Consider the following 15,168-nt stretch of genomic DNA (forward strand, 5'->3'; position numbering starts at 1 on the left):
CATCATAGAAATGTTGACCGACACACCATGGCACCTACCGGATCGAAGAGACCTGCTATCCCAAGGGCCTTTAGTACACCCGGATTCCAGGTCTCTACATTTGACGGCCTGGCCGTTGAAACCGAGGTGTTAAGAAGAAAAGGTTACTCGGAGAATGTGGTTCAGAAACCGGCCTCGTCGGCTATTTATTACAGAGTCTGGAAGCGCTTCTTCACCTGGTGTGAGGAGCGGCGAGTGCAGCCGATGCAATTTTCAGTAGCCAGAATACTGGCATTCTTACAATCGGGTCTCGAAATAGGATTAAGGGTAGGCTCGCTAAGGGGGCAGGTATCAGCACTGACGGTGCTGTTTCAGAGGCCAATCGCAAACAGAATGGCTGTGCGTACATTTCTTCAGGGAGTCGCCCATACGACACCCCCGTTGAAACCCCCGGTTCAAGCATGGGATCTTAATCTCGTGTTGGAGGCTATAACAGACCAACCGTTTGAGCCGCTGAAGGAGATTCCTATGCGACTACTGACCTGGAAGGTAGTATTCCTCGTCGCTATTACCTCTATTCGTAGGGTCTCGGAGCTGGCGGCCTTGTCTATACAGACCCCCTATATGACTTTCCACCAAGATAAAGTGGTACTGAGACCATCAGCAGAGTTTCTACCGAAAGTAGTCTCGGAGTTTCACATCAACGAAGAAATTGTCTTGCCTTCTTTCTGTCCAACGCCAGTACACACGAGGGAAAAAACGCTGCACCACCTGGACTTGGTGAGGGCGTTGAAGATTTATGTAAAAAGAACCAAAGAATTCCGTAAAACCGACACCCTCTTCGTGATTCCGGAGGGGGCCCGGAGGGGCTCGGCAGCCTCAAAGGTCACCCTATCTAAGTGGATAAGGTCCTTGATAACGGAGGCTTATCGCACCTCAGGACGCACGCCACCATTTCGGGTTACGGCCCACTCCACAGGGGCGGTAGGGGCCTCCTGGGCGGTCCGGCACGGAGCCTCGGCGCTTCAGGTGTGTAGGGCAGCCACCTGGACTTCCTTACATACGTTTTCAAAATTTTATAAGGTCCACATATCTGCATCATCGGACGCCGCTCTTGGCCGGAAGATCTTGCAGGCGGCGGTCCTTTGACCACACGATCAAACTGTAAATGCCCACCCAAGATATATATATATATTTTCAGGACTGCTTGTGGACGTCCCATGGTCTTGGCTGTGGCCCCCAATGATACGGACGAGAAACAGATATTTTTGGTATAACTTACCGTAAAATCTCTTTCCCGTCACGTTCATTGGGGGCCACAGCACCCACCCCTTGTTTATTTAAGCAGTTGCTGGAACTTTCTGTTCTTCGGTCATGGTTTGGCAGAGAATTATGCCAAAGTATGTATTTTGGTATGTATAAAACATAATATGTATAATCGTACTCCCACTGGCTTCCTACTGCTTGCAGACAGACTAATTAGCTGAGTGCCTGCAGGGGGGATATAGCCAGGGGGGAGGAGCTAACACCTTTTTGCTTAGTGTCCTCTCCTAGGGCAGTGGCTATATCCCATGGTCTTGGCTGTGGCCCCCAATGAACGCGACGAGATTTTACGGTAAGTTTATACCAAAAATATCTGTTTCAGTTGCTTTCTCTTACGATAAGACAACAATTGCTTTCAAAAGGTTTAACATAATATAACTTGTCACAAAAAGTTATCACAGTCAAATTAAACTTTGCTACATCTATACAAGAAAAAGTTCAACTGCATCTGGTCATTGACAAGGGAAGCTGCTCTGGTCTTGAATTGTGAGTAAAGGTAAGCCGGTACTTGGACTACAAATACATGTTACTAAATAAGAATTACCCTTATACATATATGGCAAGGACATGTAATCTGTTAATGGTTAATCTTACACAGGGTAGCACATTTTTAGCTGGTGCTGCCAATAAGTTTATTATTAAACGTATTCACATCCTGGTGGCCGCACACTTCTCTCTTACACTTCCCTGTGGTTGTAGAGTCACTCACTCTCGTACTGCTGTACATAACAACATATGAGGTTTTGCAACTTTATAAATATTGGGCAGATGTTCTCTTTCATCGGTGAACCCAGACTTGATTTTGAAATCTGGATTTTTATGAGATCCTGTTGACACGGCGTAATTTCACAATGGATTCCCCAGAGTGATATCCACATCAGTTGACCACTCTGTCGAATACTATGGAAATCCACTCCGTTAATATGCGGTGTGTGTTTTTCCTGGAGTACCTTTTGAAATCTACATTGTAGAAAAAAAAGAACTGACATGTCAATTCCCAACACGGTATTTGTGTGGAGGCCTAATTGGGCACTCGCATGGAGATTTGACCTTGCATGGACATCGCGGCAGAGCTTGAAGTTCTTCCGCAGATTTAAGTGTCAAACCCACGTCAGAAAAGTCTGACAGATGAACGAAGCCTAAAAGTCCTGTTAGTATTAGTACAATCCTACAGCCAAGTGAGTGTTCTTCATAGCAGCCGAACGAAATTACCATTTAAAGGGGTCGTCTGGTTACCAGACAACATTACTGTAATAGGTTAAACTGATTTAAAATAACAGAGCATTACTTACCTGTCCTCGGCCACAGGGCTTTAGCGACTTTGCCGCTCCGTCCTCCTGGTGATTGTTGTAGAAGACGCGCATCCTGGGTGCCATGATGGTTTTTTGGCGTTCAGAACAGAACCGCTGCAACCTCTGACTGCAGCAGAAGGGTGGCTTCCACTGACGTCCTCTTCCGCAACAATCACCGGCAAAGACGGACGGGCAACCTCGCTGGTTCCTGCGGTGGCGGACAGGTCAGTACTGCTCTGTTTGTTATTGGAAGGTAGTTGGAGGCTACAACAGCTGTAATGTATAAGTCCAGGTACACTGAAAACTCAGATTTTGGCCAAAATTGTGGAGCTTTTTTTGTCCAGTTTCATTTACCAGAGCAGCCCTCTACCGCCCTCTTCTAGACTTGCAATGAAGCCTAATGGATATAGCAATATGACAACCAAATAGCACTGTCATAAGCCATGTGAGAGCCTGTATAGGATATTTTACAATTACTGCAAATGTGTCCAAGTAGCAAGTATTAAGGTCGGCACCAGAACAAGACCGAGCTGCACAAGCGATCACAAGATGCCAAATCCCAAACTTCAGATGTGCAGAGGATCGCGGACCAGGTCCAGTGGACACATGCACTTCATGTATCTGGATTCATGGAATAAAGCAGCAGTATTCCTTTGGCTCTTGACTGTGATCCGTTGCACATATTATGTCAATGTGCCTTTAGTCAGAGTATGAGGGCACATGGGAGGCCGAAATGTAGATGTTGCAAGTTACTCACTGTATATCAGTAGTCTCCATAACATGATAACACTCATTTACCATTTGTTTCCAGGCCAAGAATCCGTTTCCTAGTCATCCACAGCCTGGCGGTGGAGGTGATCGAGCAGATTATTGGCTGGATATATTTCCTGGCCTGGTCTGTATCTTTCTACCCGCAGGTTTTTGAAAACTGGAAAAGGAAAAGGTGATCATCGGTTTACAACATATATCTCTGCTTCTCTCTCTGACAGTTGTATCTTTTACATGTATTTTTCCCCAGTGAGGTTTTTTTGGAAAAACCAGAGGTGACATCAGTATGCCATAACAACAACCTCTCTGAGGGCGCATTCAGACAACCGTATATTGGCCAGGTTTTCACGCCCAGACGATATATACGGCGTCCCTCTCTGCAGGGGGAGGAGGCTGGTAGAGCCGGGAGCAGTGTTCCCTGCTGTCCCTACATCCAGGCCACTGATAACAGTGATCTAGTGGTAGCAGTCCAGTATCTGTAGTCACATAGTCCGAAAGACATCCATCACCCATGTCTTCACAGCAGGAACTGATAGTTCCTGTGCTAATGGGACCCGACAATCGCAGGCTTCCTGCTTCTTTATGGCTTTTGCTATGACTGTATTTCACATTCTCTGATCTAGGTGCCGTTATCAGGACCGAAACAAACTCATTCCTGATGTCAGCCATCAGGACTAGAGGCTGTTAAATACAGCCATAGTAGGAGCTTCGAAGAAGCAGGAAGCCTGCAGTCACTGCTGGAAGGAGGACTGTAACTATATGGCAACTTTGCAAACTGTCACACTGCTAGCTATTGTATATTTGTTTGGGGGTCTGGAAGGGGTTAACCTGTAAGGATGGGTTTGGACTTTGTCAAGAAACCCTGACAAACATGGGGTGAATATACAAACTCTATTTATATGTTGTCCTTGGTTGAATTTGAGCTCCGGTTACAAATGAAGTTACTTATTCCTATATATTTTGCTGATTATTACGGGTCATTGTTGGGGGGGGGGGGTGTATATATTGTCCTCATATCCTCTTTCTGGTTATTTCAGCGTTGTGGGTCTGAGTTTTGACTTCCTGGCGTTAAATCTGACTGGCTTTATTGCATATAGCGTCTTCAATATTGGCCTCTTCTGGATCCCTTTTGTTCGGGTAAGAGTTCTTCGCAGTTCATTCATTGATTTCTTATGTAAGTTTATATTTACTGTATTAAATGTGCATTTTTTTTTTGTTCCAGGAACAATTTCTTCAGGTCTACCCCAACGGCGTGATCCCGGTGGATGCCAATGATGTATTCTTTAGCTTACATGCAGTGCTGCTAACACTGGTCACAATAATTCAGTGTTGTATTTATGAGGTATGTTGGATTAGGGGATTATTTCCAGTAAATGTTTTGCCTTTTTGACCTTGAAATTTCTTTGTCAACTGGCTGTTAATGATTTTCAAGCATCAAGGAAAATGTTAATAGACTTGAGAAGGTCCATTGTTATAAACCTAAGTAAATGTGTTGGCACTGGTTAATCTGCCAAATGTAACCCAACCTACCCCAAAAATAGAAATAAGAAAAATTGTAGGTACTTTTTTAGCAGTCTTTATTCGTTAATGAGTAATCCTCTTGACTCAGTTGGTATTCTGACTACTAGTGCTGTAGACATGACCCTTCTTAAAGGGGTTTTCCCACTACTTAAAATTGTTCTACAGCCATTCTGTACTTCCTGGTTGCTGCTGACCACAATATAACTACTGCAGCCAATCACTGACTATAGAATGTCACTGCTGTAGTCAGTGATTGGCTACAGAAATCAGGAAGGACAGAGTGGCTCTGAAGAAATTTTTTAAGTAGTAGGAAAACCCCTTTAACCCCTTGAGTGGCGGGTTTCCTACCACCCTGTCGTGCCCACCAGGGCAGGTTTTTTAAAATGGTCTAATCATTGAATTTCAACTAATTTTGCAGCTGCGTCTCAAGAGCCATAACTTTTTCATTTTTCCATTGACATGGCCATATAAGGGCTTGTTTTTTGCGGGACAAGTTGTGATTTTTTTTAAACAGGGGGGAGGAAAAAAAGAAATGGGGAAAAAAGAAAAAAAGGGGCCATGTCATTAAGGGGTTAAATAATGCATTAACTTCCTTCTCTGGGTCATTACGACGCATGGATACCACATGTGTGATTATATTTTTGATTTTTTTTACAAAGTAAAGGGAGACAAGTGTTTTTATTATTTTTTTTATAATTTCTTAAACTTTTTATTTATTTATTTATTTATTTTTTTTGTCCCTTTAGGGGACTTCCACAGGGACCCATCAGGACCCCTGATCACATTCCGGGGGTCCGATGGTGACAGCCCTTTACATGCTGCAGTGACAGCCCTTTACATGCTGCAGTCACATAGACTGCAGCATGTAAGGGGTTAACACAGCAGAGATCGGAGGTTTTCTCTGATCTCTGCTGTAAGAGCTAGTACCTAGCTGTCCTCTGACAGCTAACAACCAGCTCTCCCTGCCACAGAGACCATCGGCTTGCTTCTGACAAGCCGATGGTCTCTATGGCAACCTGTAAACAAACCAGTGCAGGAGATTGCCGGCACATCGGCAATATCTTCTGCTGGTTTTTCAAAGTCCTGCAGTGCTCTATGTGGGTCTGTGCAGGCAGAGCACACTGTCACAGCTTGTGGCATTGTGCTCTGCAGCTCCCATAGTGATACATAGCCCGGAAATCTTCCGGGCTATGTTGCTATGACAAGTGGAGCTCGTCCCGGAAAATTTCCGGGCGTGCCACTCAAGGGGTTAAAGTGTATTTATCTTTTTTTTTTTTTTTTTTTAAACTTTTGACATGTCACACTGACAAAGTTTTGATCTGTGAGGGTCCAAGTACTGAGACCCCAGCCATTGCTATAATGAAGGGGCAGAAGCGCTCAGCTTAGTGCTGAGTTTCATTGGCTATTTACCGAGAGCAGAGCAATCGGTGTATGGAATGAAGTTCTTTCTGTGGATCTGTACATCACTGTCCCTTCTCTCAGAAGTCAGCCAAGCAAAGCTTATAGAAGCCAAAGGTGCACCGCGCTCGTGTGACCACTACTGCCCTGTTGTTTTAACAATAAATGGGGTCTCGGCACCTGGACCCCCACCAACCACAACGTCTTATAAGAATAGAAAAGACCACCATTTAGAAGCAAGGACTGTCTCACTGCTTTACGTAAGACAAACTTTACTAATGTTATGTACAGGGTCAGGTTTTATTTCTTAAATATATAGCTTTATTGGATGACATTCTGCATTATAATGTGCTGGGTTTATTGCTTAATGCCAGACTTTTAACACCATATATTAACCCCTTAGTGACCAAGCCTGTTTGCGCCTTAGTGACGGAACCAAACTTTGGATATCTAATATATTTCACTTTAACGTAGAATAACTCTGTAAAGGTTTTGCATATCCAAGTGATTCTGACATTGTTTTTTGCCACGAATTGTACTTCATTTAGGTGGTAAGAATAGGTGTCAGAACGATAGAAACCCCCATTTTAAAAAATGTACCCCTTAATGTATTCACTGAGGGGGGGTCAGGAGTATTTTGACCCCACAGGTTTTTTTCAGGAGTTAATGCAATTTAGAAGAGAAAAAAATTAATTTCATATATGTATTTGCAAATATGTCATTTTTAAGTCAGGATTTATTTCTATAGTGCATATGAGGATTTGCACCCCAAAATGAACCCCTTGTTTGTCCTGTGTTCAGAGACCTACCCATTTTGGCCCTAATATGGGCCTAAAATGAAAGGAGCAGCCGGTGGCTCTCAGAACAGACGTTTTGCTTGAAGCTGATTTAGGCCCCATTGTCCACTTGTAGAGCTCTTGAGTGGCCAAAACGATAGTGAACCCCCACAAATGACTCCATTTTGAAAACTAGACCCCTTAACGCATTTATCTAGGGGTGTACTGCGTATTTTGACCCCACAGTTTTTTAATGAATCTAAGCGCAAACAAGGAAAAAATTACGTTTTTCATTTTTTTTCTTGGCAATTGTCATTTTAAAAACAGTTTTTTTTGTACAGCACACATATAAAGGAAAACTTTCTCCCCAAAATGGATACCCCTGTTTGTCCCGTGTTCTGAAACATACCCATTGTAGTCCCAATCTGCTTACTGGACACATGGCTACGCCTGTAATGGAAAGAACACCCTTTCCCTTTTAGGGTACAACTGAATAAATTCAAGGTCCCATTGCTCTATTGTTGAGCCATCAAGTTGCCAAAATGATAGAATGCCCCCAAAAAGTGGCTCCATTTTGAAATCTAGACCTCTTAGCCCATTTATCTAGGTGTGTACTGAGCATTCTGGCCCCAGTTGTTTGCAAAAATTATTAAGCAGGTGAAAAATAAATAAAATTTCCTTTTTTTTTTTTCCACTAATGGCACTTTCATGACAGTTTTCTTTGTTTCAAGCAGGGAAAATGGGGGAGACACACCCCAAATTTTATAGCCCTAGTTCTTCTGTGTTCAGCAAATACCCCCATTGTAGCCCAAATCTACTTACTGGACACATGGCTAGGCATATAATGGAGGGAATGCCCGTTGGATTTCAGGGCACAACTGAATAAACTGCAGGCCTCACTGCACACATTTTTGAAGAAATAAAATTGAAAATTGACTCCCTAGAAAGTATCCCCCCCCCCCCCCCCCCATAGTGGCATTCCCTAAATCTTAGATAAAAGTAATCGAGTAATCTGTGTGGTATGTCTCAAAGCAGAAGTAATTACAGAGGCTGGTCGTGATGGGCACTCGGGGCAATACAATCGGGTATCCCTCCTCCTCCCATTCTTGCTGCAAACCCAACACTTTGGGGGGGGGGGGGGTATTTCTTGACCTCAGTGGCAGTGATGGGGTGTAGAAAGTGGCGCTCTGTGAAGCTTCATAAGATTGCTGAGGTGCAGCGGTCTCACACAGAAGGCGCTCAACAAGCTGCTGCAAATGCAGGAAGGTGAGCGTTCTCTCATTGAAATCAACGTGAGCCGTGCCTGCATTTACAGGCATCGACCGCTCTGGCCCCTGTGTAATTGCGATTTTGTCAGCGGCAACACAATCAGCTGATCTGTCGGGGTCCCAAGTGACTGATCCCAGCTGATCAACTATTGATGACCTATCCTGAGGACAGGTCATCAATAATATTTTCCTGAGAAAATCCCTTTAACTTTATAAACTGTATAAGATGGCTCGGTCTTCTAAAACGCGGCTCCCACATGTATGTAACACATGGCCCCGCACAAAGATTTGTCTTGTAACGGCCTTCTCCTTATTGCAGCGAGGTGCCCAGAAAGTCTCTAAAGTGGCAGTTGGCGTGCTGATCGTTGCGTGGCTCTTTGGTTTCTCCGTGCTGTTTGTGGCCGTGGCTGGCAGAGTGAGCTGGCTGCAGTTCTTATTCTGCTTCTCCTACATCAAACTGGCCATTACATTGATGAAATACTTCCCACAGGTAACGTCTGCTGATTACATTAGACTGCCAACTCATCTCGTAGAAATTGTAAAAGCTTAACATTGCTGTTCAGTAATAAGGTATATAGAAAGAGGTATGCTTCAGTACTTGCTACTATCTGATGGTGCCCATAACAGCTAGATCCTCCGTCATGCATCAATTCTGATTTGCACTACATGAGACAAAAAAGGGGCATGACGCTCCATAGCGAACACTGTATGATAAAGACACCAGGTAAATGGTGATCTACTCATGTGGTCGGGTTGTGCGAGTACAATACTGCTGGGTGCTTTTAGCAAATATGCATTGTACCTCCACTGCTCTACCTGCTGTCCGAAACCATGGGAGTCATGTCTGTAACCAAGGATTGCAGAGAAAACTGTAAAATAACAGGCAAATTTGGCGCTGGTGCAGATAGTCTACAGAATTAGGACCGGTGCAGGTGACAGGATTATCAATACTACGTGTTACAGTGCCGTAGCACGTCTTTTTAGTTTGCACATGTGTCTATTTCCAAGGGTCAGGAACACTTTCCTTTCTCCTTAGGGAGAGCACCTAGGTGAGTGACTGAGGAGACTTTTAAGGCCATTCCTGCTCCTCTGGGTAATATGCAAATAAGGGAGATGGGACAATACCTCTGCAGCGCCACCTATTGGAAAGCAGCATTTCTGCAAGTCAGTGTTAGACACTCTATATAAGCCTTGTAACAATGACTGGGAATTAAAAGCCAAGCCAGGATTCTAGTCATTGTTACAAGGCTTGTATTGTATAAAGAGTCTAACATTGACTTGCAGGAATGCTGCCTTCCAATAGGTGGCGCTACAGAGGTATTGTTCCATCTATTTTCAGGATGATGAAAAATCTCCTTGCCCTTCCACGGACCATATATGGGCCATGTTCATTGGCGTTTATTTTGAGAGCCTCCAGTGAGTAAAGAAGCGGTAAGTAACCGGACAGGCCAATAAATGATAGTTATGTCTCAATTTGGAGAAGTCCTTATTCGGTTTCAAGGCTCCCTTGTTTGATGGCTGCAGTAGTAATCCTTTTTATAACCTGCGCCATTATGTTATACAAGACTTTTGATCTGGTTGGATATTTTTTGTTTTAGGCTTACATGAATTTCCATCGGAAGAGCACGGAGGGCTGGAGCATCGGCAATGTGCTGCTGGACTTCACAGGGGGCAGCTTCAGTATCATCCAGATGTTCCTCCAGTCCTATAATAATGGTAGGTATGAAGAATAACACATTGTCCTGTCCTCTGCATGAGCTCACCATACTGTACTGTGGATCACGCTGCACAAGCTCAGTGCATGTATTGTGTACTTATGAATTAAGGGCTTATTCAGGCGAACGTATACGCAAAATACGCTCGCTGAACAATGGAAGAGCTTAGGTGAGGAATATTTGCATAGTACTGTACCTTGTGTGTAGGTAGGACCAGTCCGTAGATTAAAAGGCTATTAGCCTAATGAGGTCCAGATGTTTTGGGTTTTTTTCGTGGTTTTGCGAAGTGTTTCACGCAACCCCTTGAGGATTTGCGCACCTATAGTCTATGATGGGGGCCTTTGCTGCAGGAAAATATAGCAGGTTCTCCTTTTTTTTTTTTTTCCCCCCCACGCATGCGACATGCACATGCAAAACACTTAAGAGAACAAACCCATGGAAATCAATGGCTTCTACTTTCTGTGCATATTTTCGATGCGCTCAAAAACATGTGCAAATATGATTGTGTGAGGAAGCCCTTGGGGTGGCCAAATATTGGACATTAGAAATGGTACTACTTTTTTTTTTTCCTCTTTTCTCCATGTTTCATCTTAGGCCTCATGTCCACGGGTGGGCCGGATTCTGTGCGGGGTAACCCTCCCTGCTCCGTGGCCAGTGACCCATGCTTGCCTGTATATCTGCGGCAGCGGCGTCTGCATGGATCTCTCCACTTCTGGGTTCGCTGTACTGCGCATGATCCTCATGGCTCTTGCGCGGTCTGACATGTGCAGTACAGTTTTTTTGTTTTTTTTTAAATCCCCCACATTCCCGCGGGATCTGCGGCACATCCACAGTGTCAGCTGTGGACATGCCACCGATCTGATGGCTTCCATTGACTTCAGTGGAAGCCGTCCATGCGGGATCCACACAAATATGGAGCATGCTGCGACTTGTTTTCCGGACCAAAAGGTCTGCAAAACAAATCCACATGGTGAAATTAATTCGCAGCCGCCCATGCTTCCCTATGGGCAGCTTGATTTGCGTATCTCCTGTGTGTGCTCTGCAAATCAAACCCACCTGTGGACATGAGTGCTGGTTGTGCTAGCAGCTGTAAGTACAGACAGGTCCAAAGTATTAACTCCTTACCGGTATCTATAGGTGCTTCATTTCCTATATGTGTAGTTACAGATGTATTTGTACTGCGGCATCACAAGAACACTCTTTATCTTTTCTTTCCACAGATGAATGGAGGTTAATATTTGGTGACCCCACAAAGTTTGGTTTGGGCCTGTTTTCCATTATTTTTGACATCATATTTATAACTCAGCACTACTGCTTGTATAGAAAGGCACGAGGCTATCAGAACGTTTAATGAAGAGATCACTCGCTCTTTCCTTTTGTACTGGGGGTTGATGATTATTCACTGTTGTGCCTTAACTTACATATTATAAGACGAACAAGAAACTTGAATTCCGCACCAGCCTCTATATCAGGTAACTCGTATAACACTCTATAAGGTTGGGATTCCATGTAGCGTTCATATGGCAAAACTGCGCCCGTTGTATCACGAATCGCAATGTAGTTCTTGGCTGCGCGGTTTTCAAACATGAAAGAGTTTTGAATTTGTTTCGCCTGTAAAAACCGCAGCAGTTTGTGGTAAAACGCATGCAGTTTTGCCTTGTGGCACATGTTCCACGTGGAAACTGAGTTTAACGCCTCATTCACACTGCAGTATTTGCAAGCCGAAACAAGGAGTGAATCCAAAATCTGGAGGAGGTGCAAACTTTCCATTATACTTTTTCTCTGTAGGTTCCATTCGTGGATTTTGCTTGCAAGTACTGATGCGAAATACTGAACAGAACACTGCTATGTGAATGAGGCCTAAGGCTGGATTTATACAGCAGCACCCAGACTTTGTTTTTTACTTAAGCAACCTTAAGGCCCATTTACACGCAATGATTATCATTCACAATTTGCTCAAAAGCCATAGTTTGAGCAATAATCGTTGTGTGTAAATGCTCCCATTCTTCACTATTCGGCTGAACGATGATTTTTAGGTGAGCATAAAATCCATCGTTCAGCCAGAGCAGATAACACAGACTGCATGCTGTTTACTGTCCATGGTGCTGTATTCTCCACAGAAGCTGCTGATTACATTGTATTGAGCAGGAAGCCTGTGGCAGAACAAAGGAGCTAATTGCAGACCACCTGCTGTTCTCTGCATACAGATCTGGGAGGCTCATTTACATGCAAATGAAGGTGATAAGCTGCTAATGGATATTAGTGTCCATTAGGTTTTGAGCGATTGTTTTGCATAAATGCTTCTCTTTTGAATGATTATCTTTGCGTGTGAACGGGCTCTTAGATCACCATCGACCCTATAGAAATGTTGGTCTTAGCTCTGTGCGGTATGACCTGGGACAATTGTTCAGGTGTTACAAGCTGCAATACAGATGCTAAATTGTTGCCAACTTATGACTTGTTGTGATAGTGTGACATTTGCTGTTACATTCCTTGAGCCACAAAGTCTGTGCATTGCCCCCAGCCTAATTCTACCCCAATGCAGCGACTCCAGTAAACTTCAGCCTCCCTCCTCTCATGTTCGAGCAAGCTCACGCAGAATATGCCCCAAAATCCCACAACACCATACATTACAATGGAAGTGGATGGGGTTTTAATAAACCCTATTCACTCATAGTATGAGACATCGGCAACGGAATCTAGTTCAGGGGTCCCCAACTCCAGTCCTCAGGGACCACCAACAGGTCATGTTTTCAGGATATCCTATGGTAAGAACACCTGTGGCAATGTCTGAGGCACTGACAATAATTACATCAGCTGTGCAATACTGAGGAAATCCTGAAAACATGACCTGTTGGCGGTCCCTGAGGACTGGAGTTGGGGAACACTGATCTAGTTGACCTGCAGACTTTCAAATTCGGAGCGTGCTGTCACAGAAAGCCCGTGGATTTAATTCCTTGCAATGCAACAAGCTACAGTTGGTACACAACGAAATCAGGTATGGGTTTTGGGTGATCTCACCATTACACCAAGAAACAAACACGAGTGTCCCAGCCTCCCCCAACCTCGAAGCATCACCAGAACCGGATGCACATAGTTCGGTTCAGGAGACTCTCAGTCAGGCTAGGACACTTCTCCTTAATACGCTCCTCTGTTGTCTGCCTCATCACGGGATTTGAGAAGCTGAGCGTTATGAGAGAAGGAAACCCTCAAGTTTGTGTGTGTGGTTTTTTTTTGCAAAACACATTTTCCGAATATAGTTTGTTTTTTCCCATAGGCTTCTCTATGCAACTTCAAAAACAGAACACCATGTAAGGGGAAAAAAACTGCCAAAAACACTAGAAACGTGAGATTTTTATTTCGATATCACGAAAATAAAAGTTGTGTGTGAAGTTGGCTACACGCAAACGTGTTTTTCCTGTGGATTTTACCCTTCTCAGTAAAATGGGTGATATAAGCAGTGAAAAGACACAAAAAGAATAAAGGTCCGTTTATATGGGCGTATATTCTGTCCATGTAATTTACAGACCAATTTATAACCTGCCGCTATAGACAGGGGCAAGTTTTCTCACGTGGAGAAAATTTTTTTTTAAAAATCTGACCCGGTCCCAATCTGGTCCGTATCACAGATGAGAGTAGATCATGCCATGTCCGGTCGTCTGAGTGCGGCCTTAACTGCTGCACATGTCAAAATCTACCCCCGCAGGTCCGCTTACCCACAGGAGATTTCTGCATCATGTAGGGAAGAGTTGGTGAAATTCCATCTACTTTGCTGGTGCTGTATTCGAAAACTGCATACACCCAACACGCTGCGTACTCCTTGTGTATCGGGGCCTGCTTGCGGTTTTTCATGCAGGACCATTGATTTTAATGGTCTTTTTCGGTCAGTAATATATGCAAAAATAGGACATGCTACGTGATTTTTTATTTTTTTTCCCCTGTATGTGAAAAATGCAGGTCCGACTACCCCAATATGAATTGATGGGGATTCAGCACGGCCCGTCACACATATTTGCTCCCGTGTGAATAAGATCTTACGCAACTATTGGAAAAATATGCATCTAATCTGCATGAGGTCTTAGAGTCAATGCACAATGCATATTACATGCAGATCTTCGATGCCAAAGCTGCAGCATAATACAATACCAAAGTAGAAGAGACTTAAAAAACCAAACAAACTTCCCTGTATAAATTGGCCTGCAGTGTGGACTAAGAAATCTGCAGCAGGTCTGCTTTTTTTCAGGGACTTTCAGCATGAATTTCACCCTTTGCAATGAATCGGGAAGGGTGCAGTTTCTCCTTAGCCAGAGCACCTAGTAGGTGTGAGGAGACTTATAATATAAGGCCATACATGCTCCTCTGGGAAATATATATGCAAGTGAAAGATGGAACAATGTCTCTACAGCGCCACCTATTGGAAGGCAACATTCCTGCAAGTCAATGTCAGATCTTTTAACAAGCCTTGTAATATAACTGGTGATATAAACTCAAGCCAGAGCCTTCTCTAGAAGGAAAAGATAACGATGTACAAGACAGCATTATATCCTTCCTAGCTCACGTCATAGGCTTTGCATCCAGCGAAGCCAACAACTTACTGAGGAAGGGCAAAAGCCCAAAGCAGTCTGTGCTTGGTTCTCTTTTCCTTCCGGGGAAGACTCTGGCTTTGGCCTCTTCCACTCGGGCAACAGTGATATCGCCGTGAGAAAATCGCAGCAATATTGCATGTGTTTTCTGTGCGATATTGCTGCATTTTCTCATTGCGATATCATGATGTTGTGCTACTACAAAGTTGTGCGACTTTGTAGCACTCTTGCTGGAATTATTATTATTTTTTTTTTGGGGGGGGGGGGGGGGGGAGGGGGTGGAGAGAGAGTTGAAATATAAGCCCTGGCTGCAGTAAAAAAAAATAAAAAAACATCACCTAAGAGGCACTGTCTGCTCCACCGCGTCTCCTCTAGAGCTCTGGCAGACTTGCTTGTAGTTTTCACCCAGCACTTCCTGGTCAGGGGTTCAAAATCTCCACCTTTAGGAATCACTGGCTCTGATTGGTTCTCAAATGTAGATGAACCAATCACAGCCATCGCATTGAATGGCTGTGGTTGGTTCATCGAGCGCTAGCTCTGATTGG

General features: G+C 44.0%; 1 protein-coding gene across 1 annotated transcript in view; it reads left to right on the forward strand.

Annotated features, from left to right (window-relative positions):
* The window catches only part of CTNS (cystinosin, lysosomal cystine transporter), a 28,210-nt gene extending 14,588 nt beyond the window's left edge, over positions 1 to 13,622 (forward strand). Inside the window, exons 6-11 of the mRNA XM_066599488.1 lie at positions 3,406 to 3,537; positions 4,400 to 4,499; positions 4,585 to 4,704; positions 8,645 to 8,815; positions 9,924 to 10,041; positions 11,261 to 13,622. Of these exons, the coding sequence (XP_066455585.1) occupies positions 3,406 to 3,537; positions 4,400 to 4,499; positions 4,585 to 4,704; positions 8,645 to 8,815; positions 9,924 to 10,041; positions 11,261 to 11,391 (772 nt within the window). The 3' untranslated portion in view covers positions 11,392 to 13,622. The remainder of the gene's footprint in view (positions 1 to 3,405; positions 3,538 to 4,399; positions 4,500 to 4,584; positions 4,705 to 8,644; positions 8,816 to 9,923; positions 10,042 to 11,260) is intronic.
* The last annotated feature ends 1,546 nt before the right edge of the window (positions 13,623 to 15,168 follow it).

The sequence above is a fragment of the Eleutherodactylus coqui genome, chromosome 4 (genome assembly GCF_035609145.1).
Source record: "Eleutherodactylus coqui strain aEleCoq1 chromosome 4, aEleCoq1.hap1, whole genome shotgun sequence".
Lineage (NCBI taxonomy): Eukaryota > Metazoa > Chordata > Amphibia > Anura > Eleutherodactylidae > Eleutherodactylus > Eleutherodactylus coqui.